This window comes from Terrapene carolina, unplaced genomic scaffold, assembly GCF_002925995.2.
Source record: "Terrapene carolina triunguis isolate 2854851 unplaced genomic scaffold, T_m_triunguis-2.0 Scaffold42, whole genome shotgun sequence".
In the NCBI taxonomy this organism is placed as follows: domain Eukaryota; kingdom Metazoa; phylum Chordata; order Testudines; family Emydidae; genus Terrapene; species Terrapene triunguis.
The window spans coordinates 65811633-65834508 of record NW_020664393.1 but is presented as its reverse complement, the minus strand read 5'-3'; the positions used below and the strand labels follow the sequence as shown (position 1 = coordinate 65834508).

Below are 22876 nucleotides of genomic sequence, written 5' to 3'. Positions count from 1 at the left end.
TTGTTATGATTTAAAGAGATTAATAGCTCCCATCCCACTGGGGGCTTTGGTCCCAGAGGGCAGCTGCTGCTTTCTCCTCCTGTGTAGCAGTAGCTCCTAGTAAAAGTCGGTAGATTGGCTCCTCCTCCTCCTCCTTCCATTCACTTTCACAGGCCTCTAACATAGGGGTGGGCAAACTTTTTGGCCCAAGGGCACATCTGGAAATAGAAATTGTATGGCGGGCCATGAATGCTCACAAAATTGGGGTTGGGGTGCAGGAGGGGGTGAGGGCTCTCTGGTTGGGGGTGCAGGCTCTAGGATGGGGCCAGAAATGAGGAGTTCAGGGTGCGGGAGGGGGCTCCGGGCTGGGGAGTGGGGTGCAGGGAGGGGATGAAGGCTCTGGCTGCGAGTGCGGGCTCTGGGGTGAGGGTGAGGATGAGGCGTTTGTGGAGTAGGAGGGTGCTCCGGGCTGGGATCGAGGGTTTGGAGGGCGTAAGGGGGATCAGGGCTGGGGCAGTGGGTTTGTGTGCGGGAAGGGGTGCAGGCTCTGGCTGGGAGTGTGGGCTCAGGGATGGGGCTGGGGATGAGGGGTTTGGGGTACAGGAGGGTGCTCCAGGCTGGGATCGAGGGGTTTGGAGGGCATAAGGGGGATCAGGGCTGGGGCAGGGGGTTGGGGCATGGGGAGAGGCTCAGGGATGCAGGTTCCGGGCGGCACTTACGTCAAGTGGCTCTTGGAAGCAGCGGCCATGTCCCTCCTACAGCTCCTACGTGGAGCCACGGCCAGGCGGCTCTGCACGCTGCCCCATCGGCAGGTGCTGCCCCTGCAGCTCCCATTGGCCTCAGTTCCCAGTCAATAGGAGCTGCGGGGGTGGCGCTTGGGGCAGGGGCAGTGTGCAGAGCGGAGCCCCCTGGCTGAGCTGGAGCAGGGCCATGCCGCTGCTTCTGGGAGCCATGTGGAGCAGCCCCCGACCCTGCTCCCCGGCTGGAGCGGGGCAGGCCCCAGATCCCACTCCCCAGCGGGAGCTTGAGGGCTGTATTAAAACGGCTGCCGGGCCGGATCCGCTGTAGTTTGCCCACCCCTGATTTGAGATAATTTTCCACACACCACAAGGCTTTTGCTTTGCCACAAAATCCGCCTGTCCACTCCAAAACAGCTCCTCCCTACCATGCATATGTGTTGCTCTTATTAAGGACCTCCTCTGAGGTCAGCTTTCCTGGACTCTTAGCAAGTGTGTGTGGTGGTGATGGGGAACCTGGATGAGGTACCCCCCCCGGGTTCTGGCACTGTGGCTTCATTCACTCTTTCCTGCCCTCCGGGGCTTCCAAGTGCACTGAAGGCCTGAAACCTCATAACCCCAGGGTCCTGCAGGGCAACTCACTCTGGGTAGCCCCAGAATGTATAGGAGGCAATGGCAGATGAAAGTCAATGCTGATAAATGCAAAGTAATGCACATTGGAAAACATAATCCCAACTATACATATAAAACGATGGGGTCTAAATTAGCTGTTACCACTCAGAGAGATCTTGGAGTCATTGTGGATAGTTCTCTGAAAACATCCCCTCAATGTGCAGCGGCAGTCAAAAAAGCGAACAGAATGTTGGGAATCATTAAGAAAGGGATAGATAATAAGACAGAAAATTTCATATTGCCTCTATATTAGGGCTGGCAATTAATCGCAGTTAACTCACGTGATTAACTCAAAAAAATTAATCGCAATTAATCGCACTGTTAAACAATAGAATATCAATTGAAATTGATTAAATATTTTTGGATGTTTTTCTACATTTTCAAATATATTAATTTCTATTACAACACAATACAAAGTGTACAGTGCTCACTTTGTTTTTATTACTAATATTTGCACTGTAAAAATGATAAACAAAAGAAATCGTATTTTTCAATTCATCTCATACAAGTACTGTAGTGCAATCTCTTTATCATGAAAGTGCAACTTACAAATGTAGATTTTGTTTTTTTACATAACTGCTCTCAAAAACAAAACAATGTAAAACTTTAGAGCCTACTAGTCCACTCAGTCCTATTTCTTGTTCAGCCAATCGCTAAGACAAACAAGTTTGTTTACATTTACAAGAGATGCTGCCAGCTGTTTCTTATTTATAATGCCACCAGAAAGTGAGAACAGGCATTCACACAGCACTTTTGTAGCTGGCATTGCAAGGTATTTGTGTGTTAGACATGCTAAACATTTGTATGTCTCTTCATGCTTCAGCCACCATTCCAGAGTATATGCTTCCATGCTGATGATGCTCATTAAAAAATAATGCATTAATTAAATTTGTGACTGAACTCCTTGGGGGAGAACTGTATGTCTTCAGCTCTGTTTTATCCGCATTCTGCCATATATTTCATGTTATAGCAGTCTCGGATGATGACCCAGCACTTATTTGTTTTAAGAACACTTTCACAGCAGATTTGACAAAACGCAAACAAGATAACAATGTGAGATTTCTAAAGATAGCTACAGCACTCGACCCAAGGTTTAAGAATCAGAAGTGCCTTCCAAAATCTGAGAGGGACGAGGTGTGGAGCATGCTTTCAGAAGTCTGAAAAGAGCAACACTCAGATGCGGAAAGTACAGACCCCGAACCACCAAAAAAGAAAATAAATTTTCTGCTGGTGGCATCTGACTCAGATGATGAAAATGAACATGCATCAGTCCACTCTGCTTTGGATTGTTATCGAGCAGAACCCATCATTGGCATGGGCGCATGTCCTCTGGAATGGTGGTTGAAGATGAAGGGATATATGAATCTTTAGCGTATCTGGCACGTAAATATCTTGCGATGCCAGCTACAACAGTGCCATGCAAACGCCTGTTCTCACTTTCAGGTGACATTGTAAACAAGAAGCGAGCAGCATTATCTCCTGCAAATTGTAACCAAGTTTGTTTGTCTGAGCGATTGGCTGAAGTAGGACCAGGGCCGGCTCCAGGCACCAGCCCACCAAGCTGGTGCTTGGGGCGGCACCTGGAGGGGGGCGGCGCGGCGCTCCGGCCCCCGGGGAGAGCGGGGCTACAGCTGGGCTCGCCGCCCTGCCCCCTGCGCTCTGGCCGCCGGGGGGAGAGCGGGCTCGCCGCCGGGGGGAGAGCCGAGCCCCGGCTGGGGCTCGCCGCCCTTCTCCCAGGGCTCCGGCCGCCCTCCCCCCCGGCGCCCTCCCCCCCGGCCGCCGGGGGGAGAGCGGAGCCCCCGCCGCGGCTCGCCGCCCTCCCCCCGGGGCTCCGGCCGCACCTCCCCCCCCCCGGGGCGGCAAAAAAGCCAGAGCCGGCCCTGAGTAGGACTGAGTGAACTTGTAGGCTCTAAAGTTTTACATTGCATTTAAAAATAAAACAGTTATTTTTTGTACATAATTCTACATTTGTAAGTTCAGCTTTTATGATGAGGAGATTGCACTACAGTACTTGTATGAGGTGAATTGAAAAATACTATTTCTTTTTTTTTTTACTGTGAAAATATTTGTAATCAAAAATAAATATAAAGTGAACACTATGCACTTTGTATTCTGTGTTGTAGTAATTGAAATCAATATATTTGAAAATGTAGAAAACATCCAAAAATATTTAAATAAATGGTATTCCATTATTGTTTAACAATGCAATGAATGGCGCATTAATTGTCATTAATTTTTTTAATTGCTTGACAGCCCTAATCTATATAAATCCATGGTATGCCCATATCTTGAATACTGTATGCAGATGTGGTCACCCCATCTCAAAAAAGATATATTGGAATTGCAAAAGATACAGAAAAGGGCTGCAAAATGATTAGAGGTATGGAACAGCTTCCATATGAGGAGAGAGTAATAAAACTGGGACTTTTCAGCTTAGAAAATTGACAACTAAAGAGGGATATAGTAGAGATCTATAAAATCATGACTGGCATGGAGAAAGTAAATAAGGAAGTGTTATTTACTCTTTCTCATAACACAAGAACTAGGGTTCACCAAATGAAATTAATAGGCAGAAGGTTTAAAACAAACAAAAGGAAATATTTTTTCACCTAACGCACAGTCAGCCTGTGGAACTCCTTGCCAGAGGATGTTGTGAAGGTCAAAACTATAACAGGGTTCAAAAAAGAACTAGATAAATTCATGGAGGACTGGTCCATCAATGGCTATTAGCCAGGATGGGCAGGGATGGTATCCCAGCCTCTGTTTGCCAGAAGCTGGGAGTGGGTGACAGGAGATGGATCACCTCATGATTACCTGTTCTGTTCATTTCCTCTGGGGCACCTGGCATTGGCCACAGTCAGAAGACGGGATACTGGGCTAGATGGTCTGACCCGCTATGGCCACTCTTATGAGAATGAATGAAACTGCTGTGTCCAGATCCAACAATGAGGTATAGTTCCATCATGCCCAGCTGCCACCACCAAAAATGGAAGAAGGTCATCCTTTCACTTCCAGAATATGCACTGCAAGGGGTAACAGGGTGTAGCATGCCCCATGGCTCGTCCCTCTCCAGCATGAGGGCAGAGGGGAGGAGCCCAGGCTACCGTGGACGATCCTACCCGGTGATACAAGATTGCTGATTTGTGGGTGCAAATGGGTTGGATGGAATTTACTGAACCCAGATTCTTAGTATTAGGTTTGGGGATGGACCTAGGTCCAGTCGCTGCTTATAATACCCAGCACCTACAGTTTTCATCTGGCTATCCATAGTTCTGATACTTGGCACTATGGCTCTTTCTATTTCATATTAAAATTCACAAGATTGTTTTAATGTTTCCTTTTGGTCCTAGTCACTGCTTTAATGTCAGTCTAATAACTCTTCATCTGATTTACTGCTCCATTTTATGCAAGTAATAGTAGGCTTGCACACCAAGCCATGTTTGATTTGTGTTGCTAAAACATTCAGGCTATGGTGTCTCAGGTTCCTCTTGTTTCATCCATCAGCCTAGTGACTCATTCTGCAGATGTGCAAATTCATGCACCAGGCAAAGCACAGCACAGTCTTAATGCAATCAACTTCCTACACCTCCTTAATCTAAATTGTGCCTGTCCAGTGTGACGAATAACGTTTTTGATGGGGGGAAAAAACACAGTACGTTTTCCTGAGAACATTGTGTTGGGACTGTGGCCTGAAGAGTGGCACAGCTGCAAGATTGAAATGTTGTGTAGATGCTTCCTGCATCAGTGGAAGGGGTTTTTCAATCAATGTAGGTAATCCACCTCTCTGAGAGGTGGTAGCTAGGTTGACGGAAGAATTCTTCCATTGGCCTAGCTGCATCTACAGTGGAGGTTAGGTCGACCTAACTAGGTTGCACAAGGTGAACAATTTTTCACTGCCCTGAGGAATGTAGCTAGGTCAATCTAATATTTAGGCATAGACCAGGCTGTAGATGGGGCAAGATTGACAGTCTGTTCTCATGGAACTTCCAGCACAATTTCCAGCTCAAAAAGATTCCCATTATCTCCAGCTAAAGCATGCAACTTTTTGTTGCTTATCTGATCCAAGTGGAAACGTTTGTGATTTTCTCACCACTAACATCATTTTGTATTATTTATTAATCATGTTTATTACAGTAGTGTCTAGGGACCAACCAAGAGTGGGGTCCCACTGCACTAGGCACTGTACAAACATAGTAGTAGATCGTCTCTGCCCTGAAGAGCTTGCAGTCTAAATAGACAAGACAGACACCGGGTGGAGGAAAGGGCTATAACATATGAACAGACTGGTCAATGTGATGGCAGCATTACCTGTTTCTCTTCATAAAATCTTTTCCCCTTTCAGAATCCACATCTGAGCCTTTACCTCACACTGCTGAATTTGTTATAAGCCTTTTATTTTTAATAGGAGATACTTTTTTATGCCAGGAAAAATAATGCTATTTTCCATTACTACTTAGAATCTGCACTGTAGTTGAATCAGCACATTATTATGGCAAGAATGTCAAACACTACAGTGCTCCTTTTCCAAGAGAAGTCAGACTTTAAAAGAAATGAATTCTTCTCCCAAACAAATATTTTCATTTTTTTTCCTGTGAGAAGAGCTCCGTGCTGTTGCTAGGTTTCATTTTTTCCCCAGCTCTGAGTTAAATGTGATCGTTATACATGGTATATTTACTTGCCAAGAAATGTAAGTCCTTGGTTCCACCTTGGCCTAAGGCATTTCACGTTGTTGTTAACCGTGTCTTTCATGATCAAGCAACAAAACATCAGACATCCTGACTTGCACAACAGCACTGAAAGTGGCTTGTGAGACAAAGATCGCACATTCTGTACTATGTTCTCTGTAAAAGATCTCTAGCTAACCCATGTCTTTCAAAATCTAGGACTACCAGTTCATAGACCTGTTTGAAACTGAACTGTCCTCTGGTATCAAGTTCTGGTTTTTTTTTTTTAAATTATTATTTCTATTAAGCAGCATTCTGAGGCCGTATATTGTTTGGTGTTTTAGGACTGTGCGATAAACATTTTAGCTGCTATGACTAAAGCTAACTAAGATTTAAAGTGCAACTCCAAGTGAGTCAGAATTTCTGAAAGTCACAATAACCAGCCAGGTTAATGGCCAATGGCATGCGTATCCCTGCCCTCTAGGGAACAGAATGTCTGACCTTGACAAATGCTACACCTAATGGAGAGCAAGGTGAGTAATAGCTTTCATTGGACCAACTGTTGGTGAAACGGACAAGCTTTTGAACTATAAAGGAGGACGTATATAAGGTGACCAGACATCCCATTTTTAAACCTTCTTCCAGGTGTCCCAACTTTTAGTTAAATATGGGCAAATTGTCCTGTATTTTCTGGGATCGCAGCACAGAGCCAGCAGAGGGGACCAGCAAGCAGCCATGGCCCTCCCCCCACACACACTCTCCCCAGCATGCACTGGCACCGGAATCTCCCTTGCTGCCTCCTCCAGCGGCAGCAGTGCCAGGGATGGGCAGTGAGAGTGCGCCCAGGAGCAGCCCGGACTCCGACACTCCCCCCGATTCCTGCTGCTGCTCCTGTCCCACCGCCCCCCTTGCCTACTGGGCAGCACTCCTGCCGTGCCGCCGTCAGCTCTCGCCTTGCACGGGTGAGAACCCAGAGCACGGTGTGCCCCCTCCACACCTGGGGCCAGGGGCAGCCTACGGGCAAGGGGGTCCCTGCTTACCCATGGTGGGAGGATCCCTGCTCCCCCGGGAGGAGGGGCTCTGCTGGCCACATGGCAGGGGGAGTAGGCTGTGAGCAGTGTTTCACCTCGCAGCTGACCCCCCTGCACGTGGAACCCCTAGTGGGGCACGGAGGAACGTGTGGCAGGGGCAGTGCCAACACCAGCCCTGAGCTGGAGGGAGGGCTACGGAGAGCAGCTCGGGCAGGCCGGCCCACCCCATGTGCAGGGGGACCTCAGGTGGCCCCATGCGCGGGCATGCGGCGGGGGGCTCGGACCATCAGCCATGCGGCCGTGCATGCAGCGAGGGTAGCGGGGTGGGAGGGGAGCTTGGACTAGGTGTGGTGGTGGGGTCGCAGGCTGGCAGTGCGGTGGCTTGGACCGGGGGGATGTGGCAGGCAGGTAGCGGGGTGACTTGGGCCGGCCCCAGGCACCAGTGGGGAGTGGGACCTCAGGCTGGCCCCGTGTGGGCGGGAGGCAGGGAGGGCTCAGGCAAGCCCAAGCATGGGGGGACTGGGGGACCTCAAGGAGGGCTTGGACTAGCCCAAGAGTGTCCCTTTTTTCCTTGGGGAAAATATGGTCACCCTTGACCTACAGGACTTGAAGAGGAACTCTGTGAAGCTCGACAGCTTGTCTGTTTCACCAGCAGAAGTTGGTCCAATGTCTCTCTCACGTTCTGGGACCAACCCGGCTACAACAACACTGAAAGCACCTAGTCGAGCTTTTACATTTGTAGTTTGAAGTCCTGAAATCTATACCTGATCTCTCTGTGTGCGCTGTGTATGGCCAGAGCTTTGTCACTCTAGGCTGCTGATTCACTCAGTATTTGTGCAGTGGGGGAGGAAGGGATAGAATTATTACTTATTACATAGTGTACCAGAGAACAGGGAATCTGTCCTGGGGATATGTGGCAGCAGTTTGATCTCTGGTTCAATATCACACGGGAATTTTTCAACTGACTCTAATACAAACATGATTAAGGGCTGATGTGACAAATTCTGGAGAGGATGTTAAGGTGAAAACCCAGAGCCAAGTGCTTGGCTTGGGGAGCTGGGCTGGGTGTTTGGAAGGTGCATGGGAGAGGGAGGAGAACCCCACCATCGACATCAGGCACAAAGTGCCTGTGCAACCACTCCATAGAGACTCCTATCAGAAGTAACCTCCATGGGCTGTCTAGCCTCACCCAGATCTATTCCTCATCCCCCACCCCTCACCTGTGCTCTGCTGTGAAGCAAGATTATATGGAGCAAGGTGTCACACCATGGAGGGGATCTCCTTCCCCTCCCTCCTTATTCATCCTTCCCCTTGCACAGCAGAACCCCACCTGAGCCATGAAGGCAGAGGAAAGGGTCTGAATATTCCCCTAATGGGTAAAATTTATCCCTGGAACAACTCTGACTTCAGTGAAATTACATCAAGGATGAGTTTTGCTCTATGTGTAGAGCTTTACGGAAGGATGACGGAGGGCGGTTATGTAGCTTGGGGACATGGTTACTGACTAGAAGTATCTGAAGGAATTGTTTAGGGTATCCATAGGATTAAGGTGTGATGAGGTGAAATTAACAAAAAGAAAAAAAAAATTAGGCCAAGGATCAGGAAATGTTTCCTCACACCCATAGCCTTTTAGCCTAGGGCAGTGATCCCCAACCTTTTTTGTCTGGCGGGTGCCAGATGACAAGCCACGGAGGACCGTGGCGGCAGACGAGCATCCGCCGAAATGCCGTCGACAAGCGGCAACGTCAATAGGCGTCACCGCTGAAATGCCGCCGACAAGCAGCGTCATCCAGAGGCGTCCCCACTGAAATGCCGCCGAAAATCGGCGGCATTTCGGCGGTGACACCTCTGGATGCTGCTGCTTGTCGGCGGCATTTCAGCGGATGCTTGTCCACCGGCCAGTACGCAGGCGCACTTAGACGCCCCGGCAGGCGCCATGGCGCCCGGGGCACCGCGTTCGGGACCCCTGGCCCAGGGAATAGTCTTCCAGGTGACAGGCTAGAGGCTCAGTCCCATGAGAGATTTTTAAGATTAGACTTGACAAAGCACCAGAGGGCGCCCTGTATGAAACAGTCCTGCCCTGAGCACTAGGGCACTGATACTCTTAAACTCATTCTTAACTCTAACAAATGGGATTACTCACATGCTTAAAGTTCAGCATGTGCTAAAATGATTGGCTGGATCATGCCCGAAAAGGTCTGTTCCATCTCTGACTTTTGTGATTGTTCTACCCTGAGTTTGAACTGAAAGGAATTTTATTTAAAAAAAAAACAACAACCCACATTGCACATGTCTCAGTAACCTTGCCTAGCATCACAGACCCTTCTCCTATCCCCTCTGGTATTCAGGGATATTTACTTCAGATTATAATATCTATAGTTTTGAAACAACTTGACAGAGACTTGTAAGTTGATAGCCAATTGCCTGGACATTCGTTCATACTGTCTGAACTCCGTTAAGCTAAGTATTGACTAGACCATGGCAATGGTGAACACTGATGCCAGCTTAATTAATTTTTCAGTACCATGCCATTTATGTGACGTCTGGGAATCCCAGTTTATGGCATCAACTGGCTAGCCTAGGAGTGAGAGAGACCAAGGTGAATCTTTGGTCCCTCTGATTCAGTGCAGAGGAAAAAGTTGCAAATTTCTTCTTTTAAATTTTCTTTTCAAAAGCTTCCTATGTTTGTTATTTGAAACTATTTCTAATTTAAAAAAAAAAAAATTTTTTGCACCCCTTAATAATTTCCCTTCTGAGCTGCTGGATGGCTAGAAATGTCTGAGCATATTTGCTGTGTTAATAATTCAAACGATACTTTGCATCTTGAGCACAGGCACAGCTAGGGAGTGGGAAAGGCAGCTGGCTGGATACTTGGCTAGAGCTAGTGAAACTGAGGTGAAACTGGCTTCACTAAACTGCCTGGGACACTAGGGGAAAATTTTCAGAAACACTTCAGTGACTTAGACTCTGAAGTCCCATTGCCTTTCAGTGAGGCTTATGCTGCCAAGTGCTCGCCCACATTTGTAAAGGCATGTAGGCGTTGCTCTGCTCAGCGTTGCAATGCCTTACTGATTTAGGAGTCTAAATCCTATTGACCATCAATGGGATTTTGGCTCCCAAGTGCCTAAGTCACTTCTGAAAATGAGTTAGGCTCCTAAATCAGTTAGGCGTTGTGACGCTGAGCACGGTAATGCTTAAATTCTTTCAAAATTTGAGCATCTCACTCTTGAAAATGGGAGTTAGGCACCTAAATCACTTAGATGGTTTTGAAAATTTTACCTTAGGACTTTTGATCAAAACAAGGACATCCGCTCAACCTATGCCCATGTGTCTCCAGCAGTCGGAGGAAATAGATAGTGGAGGATACACTTCCCAGTTTTAGTACATGCTCCATGCTCCAGAGGATAGTGAAAAACCCCAAGATCACTTTGAGATATTCCGGGACGTCAAGTCCTTGTCTACCTTGAAGCTCTGTCCTGTGTATGTGAGCAACACTCAGCACGGCTAGTTAAATATCTTATCCCACTTTTACCCTCATTATTACAGATGAACAACTCTGTTTTTGTCAATTTGGATGACAGCCCAAACCCTTCTTGTTTGCACACGCAGTATAATAAGGTGTGTTGTTTTGATTTAACACAGGAACATGTAATTCAATGCCTAAAGGAAAATAATTGGGGCAAGCCTTGATGTACCATAGTCTTTCTCTGTCCTTTATGTCTTTGTGGGTTGTATATTTCTGGTTCATTTTTTGCATTGTACTGTGTGAACACAGGACCTCTTTTTCCTTATGGCCTAAGAATATTCATGCAGAAAATGTATTATTTAATTGTGACCGGCTTCAGAATTTAATTCAGTCAAAAATGAAAGAGAATTGTCATTGTGCAAAGGGATACCTCTAGGAATGGGACTCACCCTGGGGCTAGCAGGCAGATTGTTACAGAAAACACATGTGAACGTTGAGAAATGAGGTAAGAGGAGACACATCCTGTGTAAATTTTACAGGAAATTTGCTGATCATTTTTTAAAAAGTCATACAGGATAAAGCTTTTCCGTTTTTATAATCTAAGATGAAGATAGTAAAACCCAGGGCATGATAAATATTAGTGGTTGGTTGGTTGGTTCTGTGGGATTGCCCACAATGTGCTAGATGGTTTTCAGACAGACAAGATGATATAGTTCCTGACCTGGAGCTCACAATCTGAGGCCCCGGTCTGCAGACAACAATGTATGTGTTTGATTGAAGGATGGGCAATTAATCCCATCATCCAGATCATTATTAAAGATGTTGAACAAAACCGGCCCCAGGACTGACCCCTGGGGCACTCTGCTTGATACCGGCTGCCAACTAGACATCGAGCCATTGATCACTACCCATTGAGCCCGACAATCTAGCCATCTTTCTATCCACCTTATAGTCCATTCATCCAATCCATACTTTTTTAACTTGCAGGCAAGAATTCTAAAATCAAGATATATCACATCCACCGCTTTCCCCATATCCACAGAGCCAGTTATGTCATCATAGAAGGCAATCAGGTTGGCCAGGCATGACTTGCCGTGGATGAATCTATGTTGACTGTTCCTGATCACCTTCCTCTCCTCCAAGTGCTTCAAAATGGATTCCTTGAGGACCTGCTCCATGATTTTGCCGGGGACTGAAGTGAGGCTGACTGGTCTGTAGTTCCCCGGGTTCTCTTTTTTCCCTTTTTAAAATATGGGCACTATATTTGCCTTTTTCAATCGTCCGGGACCTCGCCCTGCCACGAATTTTCAAAGATAATGGCCAATGGCTCTGCAATCATCAGCCAACTCCCTCAGCACCCTGGGATGCATTAGATCTGGACCACAGGCGCCAACTTTCCTTGGTACCGGTGGGTGCTCGTGCCCCAGCCCCACCCTGACTCCGCCCCTCCCTGCCCCTATTGGACTGCGCACCAAATCCCCTCCCCGGCCCCACCTCTTCCACGAGCGCGCTGCGTTTCTTCTCCCCCCCCCCCCCCGCTTGCCGCGCGAAACAGCTATTTCACGAAGTAAGTGCTGGGAGGGAGGTGGGAGAAGCAGGACTCGGTGGCGCGCTCAGGGGAGGAGGCGGAGGTGAGCTGGGGCAGGGGGGTGGGGTGGGGAGCTGCCGGTGGGTGCAGAGCACCCACCAATTTTTCCCCGTGGGTGCTCCAGGCCCGGAGCACCCACAGAGTCGGCACCTATGATCTGGACCCATGGACTTGTGCATGTCCAGCTTTTCTAAATAGTCCTTAACCTGTTCTTTCACCAGTGAGGGCTGCTTACCTACTCCCCATGCTGTGATGCCCAGTGCAGCAGTCTGGGAGCTGCCCTTGTCTGTGAAGACCGAGGCAAAAAAAGCATTGAGTACTTCAACTTTTTCCACATCATCTGTCACTATGTTGCCACCCTCATTCAGTAAGGGTCTCACGCTTTCCCTGGCCTCCTTCTTCTTCCTAACATACCTGTAGAAACTCTTCTTGTTACCCTTCACATCCTTTGCTAGCTGCAACTCCAATTGTGCCTTGGCCTTCCTGATTACACCCCTGCATGCTCTAGCAATATTTTTATACTCCTCCCATGTCATCTGACCAAATTTCCACTTATTGTAAGCTTCCTTTTTGAGTTTAAGCTCACCAAAGATTTCACTGTTAAGCCAAGCTGGGTGCCTGCCATATTTGCTGTTCTTTCTGCACTTCGGGATGGTTTGTTCCTGCGCCTTCAATAAGGCTTCTTTAAAATACAGCCAGCTCTCCTGGACTCCTTGCCCCCTCATATTAGCCTCCCAGGGGATCCTGCCCATCAGTTCCCTAAGGGAGTCTAAGTCTGCTTTTCTGATGTTCAGGGTCCGTATTTTGCTACTCTTTCTTCCTTTTTTCAGGATTCTGAACTCAACCATCTCATGGTCACTTCTGCCTAGGTTGCCACCCACTTCTACTTCCCCTACCAATTCTTCCCTGTTTGTAAGCAGCAGGTCAAGAGGAGCACGGCCCCTAGTCGGTTCCTCCAGCACTTGATTGAAACCAAACCAATTGTTTTGGAACTGCTGCTGTACTGAAAAATCATTTATTTGCCCAGCTCTAACTGTAACTCCTACCGGGACATGGAAATCAATCAGGGAGGTTGCAAGGCATTGAAAATGTTATTACGATCTAAAGCAGAGAAAATAAAATTTCCAGAATTATTTCATGGTTAGCAACACCTTCCAAGTTTGTGAGATCATATGTAGGCTTATCATATATACACTTTTACTTCTATAGTAAACGTAAAGGGGTTGTCAAAATGTTTGACTTCAAATAAGGAGCCAAGTTCCAACAACCTTAAAAGGCTGAAAGACACTTGTTAAATAGAAAGGTCATGGTGCTACATAGCCACTGCATGGTCCAAATGACGTTAAGTTCAACTAGATTCACTCTACGCCAGTGGTTTTCAACCTGTGGTCCCCAGACCACTGGGGTCCGCAGACCATGTCTAATATTTCCAAAGGGTCTGCATCTCCATTTGAAATTTTTTAGGGATCTGCAAATGAAAACAGGTTGAAAACCACTCGTCTAGGCAGTACAGTCAGAAATTCTATGTTGTATCTTTTAGGAAAGTCAAACTAATACTATTTCTGCTAGTAGTAATAATGACGAGGGAGTTCTTTGAGTATTTTAAAATTCAAATATTTATAGAATTGTAACTGTGATGGATGATGTGATGAGAGAAGCGTCTCAGATTTGTTGACTCTTCTTTTGTTATCGCCTATGTGGAATAATGGCCAGGGTGCTGGAGCCATAAGCAGAATAAACTGCTTCTGTGGTTACGGAACACCTCAGCTTTGCTTTGCATTTAATAGCCTGCCAATGGCTCCTTTATTGCTCTGCTGTGCTTAGTAGAGAGAATTATTAAATCTCTGCTAGGGGGCACCAGTAAATTAATATATAAGGGGTGAAATCCCGGCCCTATTGAAGGCAGTGGGAGTTTTCCCATTGACTTCAATAGAGCCAGGATTTCACCCAGTATACCCCAAAGCCACCTGCTAGCGCAACAGGAGCAGATATGTGGTGGGAAAATATGAACAAGAAAGTATAAATAACATTACAGGGAGCCAAAATACCTGCTAACTGATCTAAGGGCCAAATCCAAGGCTGTAGTCCCCACCCAACTAACACAGAGTGTGAAAAGGGATACAATTAATAGGAACTTTGCCCACCCCAGGCAGTAAAGTGGCTGCAGAGCTGCTCCACCAAACCCATTCCAGCCACCGGTGCCACAGCATTAGTGGGAGGACCAGAGAATCCACACAGAAGTGAAGAGTCTGGCTTTGCCCCTTCCCTTATCCCCATCTTCACTTGCTCTGTGCATATTGCTCTTGGGGAGCCATTGCTGCTGCAGAGAGGGGTGCACCCAATCAATCTAGCACTACCCAGTGCATAGCAGAACTTCCCCCATCCTGGTACCAAGGGGGGGGGGTCTTTCCAGCTGCAGCTTTCAGAATGATCAAAGATGGGATTTTTCAAAGGTTCAGCACAGACCCTGCTCCCATGTTTTACCATTGACTTCAATGGCAGTAGAGTTAGACCAATGCAGAGTGCTTTATCCCACCCTGAAATCTCACACTAATACTTACGTCATTCAATCCAGCCAAACAATATAAATGCCCTTAATTTATTTTAATTTTTCCTTGTATGTTTTGATGTTGTTTGAATATTATTTGATTAGAAAGTTGGGAAAAGTTACCCTAAAAAGCATAATCCACACAGATCAAAGGAGCCTTCTGTTTCACAGGAGCATGTGTGAACAAGTCATTCTGTGGTTCACTTTATCCAGATCAGCATTAGCAGCTAGATTTGTAGTTCATCTTGTTCGTCTGAGAAGCAGAGCTGGGTAGGAAAGAGTTTGCCTGTCTTGTGAAAAATGTTGAAATTTCAAAAATATTTTCCCATTCCAAATTGAGGCAAAAAATCAATCTCAAACTTTTGTGAACAGGGAAAAAAAAATCAGTTTGGTCAACGGAAAGGTTTTGTTTCAATTTCAATTTTTTAAACTTTTTCTTTACTCTACATTAACTTGCATTTCTAAATAAAAAGTCATTTCAAATAAAAAAAAATGGAACTTTTCATTTAGTGTCTCATTTTACCGTTTTCTGTGACAATTTCAAAGTTTCCAGAATTTTCAGAATGGGAAATTGGTTGAAATCAACCCTTCCTCATGAAGTTTCAGTGAACTGGCATTTTCTGAGGGAAAATATTTTTGGTCAAAAAATTCCTGGTCAGCTCCAATGAGGAGTCACGTGTGCATTTGTGTTTTTATTTTCTTTCCTTAGGGTTGAAGAGGATTTAGAGAGGCTCTGGAGAGTGAGTTCTAAGCCAAAACCCAGGCTGCCATGTAAACCGGCATTGCCTAAGAAGCCATTAATCACCACTAAGAACAATGTTAGTCCAGCCCCTCCAGCAAAGCCGAAGGAAGACAAGATTCAAACCATGGACGAGGTAGACATTCTCCAGTACATTCAGGACAACGAATCTATCAGCAACCAAGACATGAGTCTCTTTTGAAGAGTCTATTTCTTTTTTGTCTTCCGAGGCTGCCTTATCCAAGCGCCTTTGACCTCATATGTGAGGGAGGCAGGAGTTAGCTCGAATTCTTCATTGTCACTACATTTGTCAACTTGTCATGATTAGGAGAGCAGCAAGTCTGATTATTTCACAAGCTCTAAGTGGTAAAGAGTATGTGTTTCTACACAGTGCAATTATGATCTAATGTTGCCTTATATTTTCAGGTTTTGTTTTTTTTAAGAGGTGTAGAAAATATACAACACTGTAGATTCCGTGTACTACAGTCATGTCAAATTATTGTAACATTAATCTATTACTAGACCGAAAGGGCTAGAGCAAACAGCATAGGCTACAAGCATGAATTCAGTCTAGTGGGGCCCCCTTCACTCCATTAGCTGGATAAGAGACCGTATGTTTCAATTAACTGGAAATATGACTCTTTTTCTCGTGTCCATCCTTGTAGCAACCTGCCCTCCCTTGCTGTCATTTCAGTGAGATGCAGCCAGTTAATGCTTATGTGGATACACTAAATTCCACCTCCTTTGTAGTTGAGAGGGAGATTAAAATCCCAAATTCCTGACCATTCTTCCCCTATTCAGGCACTCACTGAGTCCCAGAGAAAGTTGTCCCTACCCCCAGTATAGATACAGCCATATAGTGTCAATGTCTTGCCATTGGCTATTTAGATACACAAATTCCAGCTCAGGGGAGATCTAGCGCAATAGTGAAACAAGGCTAGACACTGCAAATCTATGTACAGATTTTCCGACTACGGATAGTCAGCACAGGAACATGGTGCAGAGTTAGCAAATGACTAGAGCTGTATTTCAGGCCATCTGTAGATACACAGACACGATTAGGAAGTTTGGATCTTTTTCCTGATCTAAACTTCAGGGCTTGGGCCCATCTCTATAAAGACATGGGAGTGGAATGATGGTCCCTTCGTTATCTGTTTAATTTTTATAGCCAGGCAGGAGCAACTTCGGGGTGATAAAATATTTTTTTTTTAAATCTGAATATTTTCGTGAAATTTTAGTGCCTGTGAAAAGAAAGAAATTAACCAAGCACCTCAAGGTCTCCAGCAGTGAAATGCTAGTATATTTAAGCCATGTCACACACCCCAAATCTGCCTTTTTAATGCATAACATAATAAAAAGCCTATAAAGCACTTTAAAAATATATTTTTTAATAATTACCATGTTCTCTATTCATAATTTTCTCTTTATTCCAAAAGATAATGTATTAAGTACATTTTTGTTTAAAGGAACAAAAAAATCAATATTAGATTTGAACCATGTAAAATAAGATTCACTATAATAAAATGACATGCTAACCGGTAAGTACTGTTGTTCTTTATTATATCCTAAAGTAAGGGCTGATGAGAGTTGAAAGTTGGGTTCTAATTACCTAAGCTGTGATGAATGGTCCGTTTTTATTGCCATATGCGTGCAGTAAAATATGTGTATAAATAAGAAAATATTGAAGCATGGTTCAGATAAAGCTTACTGATGGACACAGAAGTCTATCTATGGTTCTTATATGGCTTCCATTAGTATCTGAGCAAAATATTTAATTAGCCTCCACAAACTTCTTTTCCTCGCCTGCAGATTATAGTGACCTCAGCCCAAGAAGCCTTGGAATGTGATTCCTTTGGAGGACATGCTCAGTTGAGACATAATATTGACTTGGTGTCCAACAGAATGTAGTAAGACGAGCGTGGAATGGATTTTATTAACACGATCGAGCTGCTTGTGAAAGATTTTGTGACTATACTCGTCTAGGCACACGTGTGTATAATTCTCTGGAAATTTTGTTTAGTGATAATTTTGACTCCTTTTGACTAGTGACTTTTCAGGGTTTGTCTGGTGACTTCTGGCTATGTAGAGCTGGCAACAAACTCCAAAAAAAAAAAAAAGAAATAAAATTAAAAGCGATCAGTGTTGGCCTACCTCTGCTCCCTCTAAAATTAACAATTAAAGTCCCTTTGACTTCAGTGGAAGAAGAGTTAAGCCAATGCGGAGCATTTTTGAAAATGCCACCATATTGCTTCCTGTAATTATACTATTAGAAGCTACCATGAAAGTTACTTGGCTAGGAGGGGTGAATAACAAATAACAGATTTCCCAAGTATCACTTCACTGTTGCAAGAAAAGTCATTGTCTTAGAGCTATTTAGGAATAAATTCCAGTAAAGTAACCCCTAAACAGAATTTCTGCAATCAAAGAATGTCCTTTTTCAACAGGATGCTCAAGGATTCTGGAGTCAGGTTTTTCAGGAAGACATGGTGTTCTCCAGCTTTTCAGTAATAAAAACAATACACGAGAGTGGCATACCATGCCTCCTGTTAAGAAACACAAGGCTATCTGATGTGTCCGTTCACTAAAGTGATGGTGGACAGGCAATTGTTTAGATGGTAGCATGCTCAGTCTAATGAGTAGTGAAACCAAATCTGGACAATACCTGAAACATACAACCATTTCAACATGTGGTGGTAAAAATCTAGGGCTAGATCATCAACTAGCATAAATTAGCAAAGCCCCATAGAAATCATTGATGCTATGCTACTTTATGGCCCCTGAAGATCTGCCTCCTACTTTCTTTCTGTGAAAAATGTGTCTAGAAAAATCTAATTTTTAGAATCTCATGTAGATCATTAGCAGCTTTGTGGTTGCCAGTCAATCTACCTGATCTAAACAGATGGGATGTGACTAGTCTGATAATCTTGAGTCTGTGATAATGGGTGAAATCTGATGACAAGATGTAATTGGAAATGTATGCCTGCCTGATATATGTAGGCTGTTACAAAAACCTGATTTCCCTTTAAGAAGCAAGGTTGGGACCCTGAAATGAATGGGTTGTTAAGTGTTTCTATTGGAAGATGTGCTTCGTCCTCTTTTAAATGTTTATTAAAATCTTTCACAAAGCTATCTGTGCTCTATATTTACCCAAATAGCACATTTCTTATTGTTCCTATCATTTCTGTTCGCTCTTTGAGTTTCTTGGACATTGTCACTAATGATCCCAAAATTCCCATAGATTATTTTGTTGGTGGTAATTATTAATGCCAATAATTTCACCTCAAAAGAGCTAACACTAACTTCTCATTATGTAAGCAATCACTCCTTGGCCAGGCATGCCAAGGATCCCAGATATACACTGCTGACCCTGAACAAGAAAGTCTCAAGGCTTCTGTGGTTTATTTCCCTATTTATTGTTTTGGGCTCCTGCGCCTTTCTTAGCTTATCTTTTTTTTTTTTTTAACCTCTATGTGCTGCATCTGGCTATAGTTGTATTTTTCAGTAGTTTTTGAACCTGGGACCTTTAACTTTAAAAGTATGAGCCTGTATCATGTGAAATAAGGGAGCAACCTCCTTACCTGGCAGTAGTGACAGGCTTTTATCCTTTTGTGGATCAGCCATTAGAGGGAGACAAAAATAACACTGGTTTCAGAGGGGTTAGTCTGTATCAGCCGGGTTAGTCTGTATCAGCAAAAACAATGAGGCGTCTTTGTGGCACCTTAGAGACTAACAAATTTATTTGGGCATAAGCGTTCATGGGCTATAACCCACTTCATCAGATGCATAGAGTGAAAAATACAGTAAGCAGAATGTATATTATAGCACATGAAAATATGGGAGTTGCCTTACCAAGTGGGGGGTCAGTGCTAACGAACCAATTCAATTAAGGTGGAAGTGGCCTATTCTCAACAGTTGATGAGAAGGGGTGAATACCAAGGGAGGGGAAATTACTTTTGTAGTGCTAACAAGGCCAATGCAAATAACACTGTGCTAGTGTGGATTACACTGGTTCAATCCTACTCATCCACTCCATAGAGTTAAGTGCCTTGACACTGAGCCCAAATAGCTCTTTATCAGGGAAAAATCCAGAGAAGGAACAGGAAATTCCCATAGAGGCAGACATTTTAGATCCTATATTTAAACAAAACACAACCATGCTCACAGGATCATGAGGAAACTTGCAACAGTTCCCAAGGTTCTCATACTGTATAATATTTCATCAAACTATATAATGAGATAAATCATAGAACATCAGGAGGTCATCTAGTCTAACCTCCTGCTCAAAGCAGGGCCAATCCCCAGACAGATTTTTACCCCAGTTCCCTAAATGGCCCCCTCAAGGATTGAGCTCACAACCCTGGGTTTAGCAGGTTGATGCTCAAACCACTGAGCTATCCCTCTCTCCCCGACACAGTGCTTTACAGTGTGGTAATTGCAGGATTGACTTGGCCCTTCCAGATGTTGACCATGCAACAGCTCATGCCTGTCAGGGCTTCACACAGTAATTATACTGAATGAAATCTGTACCATTTGTATTTCACACTGCTCCTTTATCCATTTCTATTTTCTGTGCTTTTCCACTTTCGGTTTGACCCGGCAATAGCCTGTCAGGGTTCTTATAATGATACCAAATGAAGTGTATGGATTTGTATTTAACATTGTGATTTTTGCTCTATTCTATTTCTAGCTAATTACTAGCTTTCTGAAAGAAGTGCATGTTTCATGACTCACTCACCTTCTGAGGTGAGAGACAGTAAAAACTGTGAGTGTAGTAGTATTTTCCTCTCCTGGGAAGACCTGTATTTTAATACTACTACTTTGGAATTCTACAGCAACTGCTAGTAGAGAACCCCAAAGGGTCTCAGACATACAAACACTAACAAACTTAGCATTACAACACCTCTATAAAGCAGGTAACTATTTTTATTACTATAATTTGTATTACAGTAGCACCAGTTAATAGTGGGGTCTCATTGTATTAGGCACTTTACAAACACAGAGCTGAAAAAGAAAAAGAGCTGAAGAATTTATAATCTCAATTGACAAGACAGGATGGGAGAAAAGAAAGTATCATCTCCATTTTACAGATGGGGTACTGAGGCATAAAGAAACTAGCTGATATGTCTTTGGTTACATGGGAAATCTGTGGCATAGCTGGAAATTGAACCTAGATGGCATGAGTCCCAAGCTAGTATCTTAACCCACAAGACCAGCTTTCTTCTTTTGTATTATACCCATTTTACAGATGAGTAAATGGAAAGATAGGCTGATTTACCTTCACACAGTTAAACGAGAACCTGTAGCCAGGAAAAAACACAGATCTGCATCCTACCCTGGCCATGAACCTTTGAGGTGACCTGAAAATGAAAAACAAATGGGCTTGTGGTATTTTTTAGGGTGTTTGTTTGTTTGTTGCTTCTTTATGATGTATAAAGATGGCCTGAAATATTTTTCCAAAAAAAGGTTTATTTTAACACTTTTTTCTTGTATTAAAAAGTCAGGAAGACTCTATAATCACTAGACAACCAGTAACATGATGACAGCACACCTGACAAAAGTGAAAGATGAACAATTTGAGATAGAGTAGGACTTTTAGACATACAGTTGTATTTTGTTTCTGGTAAAAACCTATTTAATTCCAAAATGTGTAATGAACAGTTGGGAGAAAAGATGTCTTTATTAAAAATTCAGTACTCCTAACCCTTTAATAAGGGTGTAGGAACTCACAATACACATCACTGGCATCTCCAAGAAATCTTCTGCAAAGCTAAGGAAGACCACATTTGAGATGCCTGGAACTTTTTAAAGTAAAACACTGGAAGGAAAAGAACAAACTTTTAAAACCAGTACATTTTGTGGCAGCCACATACCTAAAATGGAAATGTTTTCAAGTACTGCAATGTAGTAGTTGGATTATATTTGCTCCCTCCAGACTGAAAACAACACACTTGCATTCTACAATAGTCTTGACCCTTATGAATACAATCTGTGAATACAGTTCAGACTGAAGAAATGTTTACTAACAAGCCATTATTCAAGAATATGACCACCCACTTCAGAACCAGAGAGAGCAATGCTAATCACTTAAAGCAGAAATGGTTAGATCACTGAAGGATGGTAAATTGATTAAGGTGGTTCTAATTTGCCATTGTATTTTTTGTTTTTATTTCACCTCTTTTTTTTTAGGGGAGGGGCTTGTGTGGAGAGTGACAATTAAGGTTTTGGAATCCAAATCCCTGGTTTAATTTGAGATATGAATTGAGCTCTTTCAAATCATCTGATACTCCCTGCTACTTCTACTTTATAGACTAGAGATCGCAAGCAGTTGCAAGTAAATCAGTGGCACATTTCTGCACTTAACGACTTCAGTGGGAGCACGATTATTATTATTAGGTATCACCGGTAGCGCTGCTTCTAGTTAAGGTTGCCCAGCAATTTCCACTATAAGACCCTGTTTTCGGTTCCCTATAACTTTGCCAAACTTCAGCCATTCTCAGTACTTTGAACAGTCAAGTCCTAGGTGTCTCAAATTGGGCACCCAAAATGGTGGATATGTTGACCTTAATGTCTCTATGCCTCAGTTCCATAGCTGTAAAACAGGGCTGGTAGTACTTCCTCACCTCAGAGGAGTGTTGTGAAAATCAATTAAGGTTTTTGAAGCACTCAGCTGTAACTAGAGTGATAAGCACCATAAAAGAGCCCATGAGGAAATTAATAATGTTTTCAGAGCAGGGTTTGAATAGTGTGTAGTAAAAAAGGCATAGGGTCACCCACTGAACAATGAGGAGAAAGCAACTTGAGGCATTTCTCTTTGTCTGTTCATAATATGATAATGTGAAAATTGCATCCGATCAAATCCAGAATCTCAGGGAATGTTCTAGACATCAATGGGGAGCTGCCTATTGATTTTGATGAAAGCTGGAAAAACCAGATTTCCACTAACATCACCATTTGGTCACGCAGGATACAGGGATGAGGCAGTGACCCCAAGGTTAGGGTTTAGCATGAGGGGTAGGTTAGGGTTAATGGACCCCTCTACCAACTCTGTCTGGCCCCCACTCTGGTCAGAACCCTATTATTTTGGTGAAAATTGGGAGTGGGAAAACCTGATTTGAATGAAAAATCAAGCTTTTCACCAAAATCAATAAGGATCTTGCCAGAGTCCCAGCTGTAGTGGGGGCAAAGGCCCAGCAGGGTACAGCTTGGTCTACATAAGCAACAAAATGTGCGACCCACTCATTATGTATCCTCACAACCCCCCTGTGAGGTAGGGAACCGCTGGAGTATCTGTTTTACGGCTAAGGACCTGAGGCACAGAAAGACCTGTGATGTGCCCAAGGTCACACACAAAGTCTGTGGCAGAGCAGGGATTGGAATGCAGGCCTCCTGAGGGCCAGGGAGACACACTAACCACTGGACCATCCTTACGCTCACAGGCAGACCCATGCTGAG

General features: G+C 44.2%; 1 protein-coding gene across 1 annotated transcript in view; it reads left to right on the top strand.

Moving 5' to 3' along the window:
- The window catches only part of HS1BP3 (HCLS1 binding protein 3), a 67912-nt gene extending 50960 nt beyond the window's left edge, over window positions 1-16952 (top strand). Inside the window, exon 7 of the mRNA XM_024200601.2 lies at window positions 15395-16952. Coding sequence (XP_024056369.1) covers window positions 15395-15626 — 232 coding nt within the window. The 3' untranslated portion in view covers window positions 15627-16952. The remainder of the gene's footprint in view (window positions 1-15394) is intronic.
- Window positions 16953-22876: the final 5924 nt, after the last annotated feature.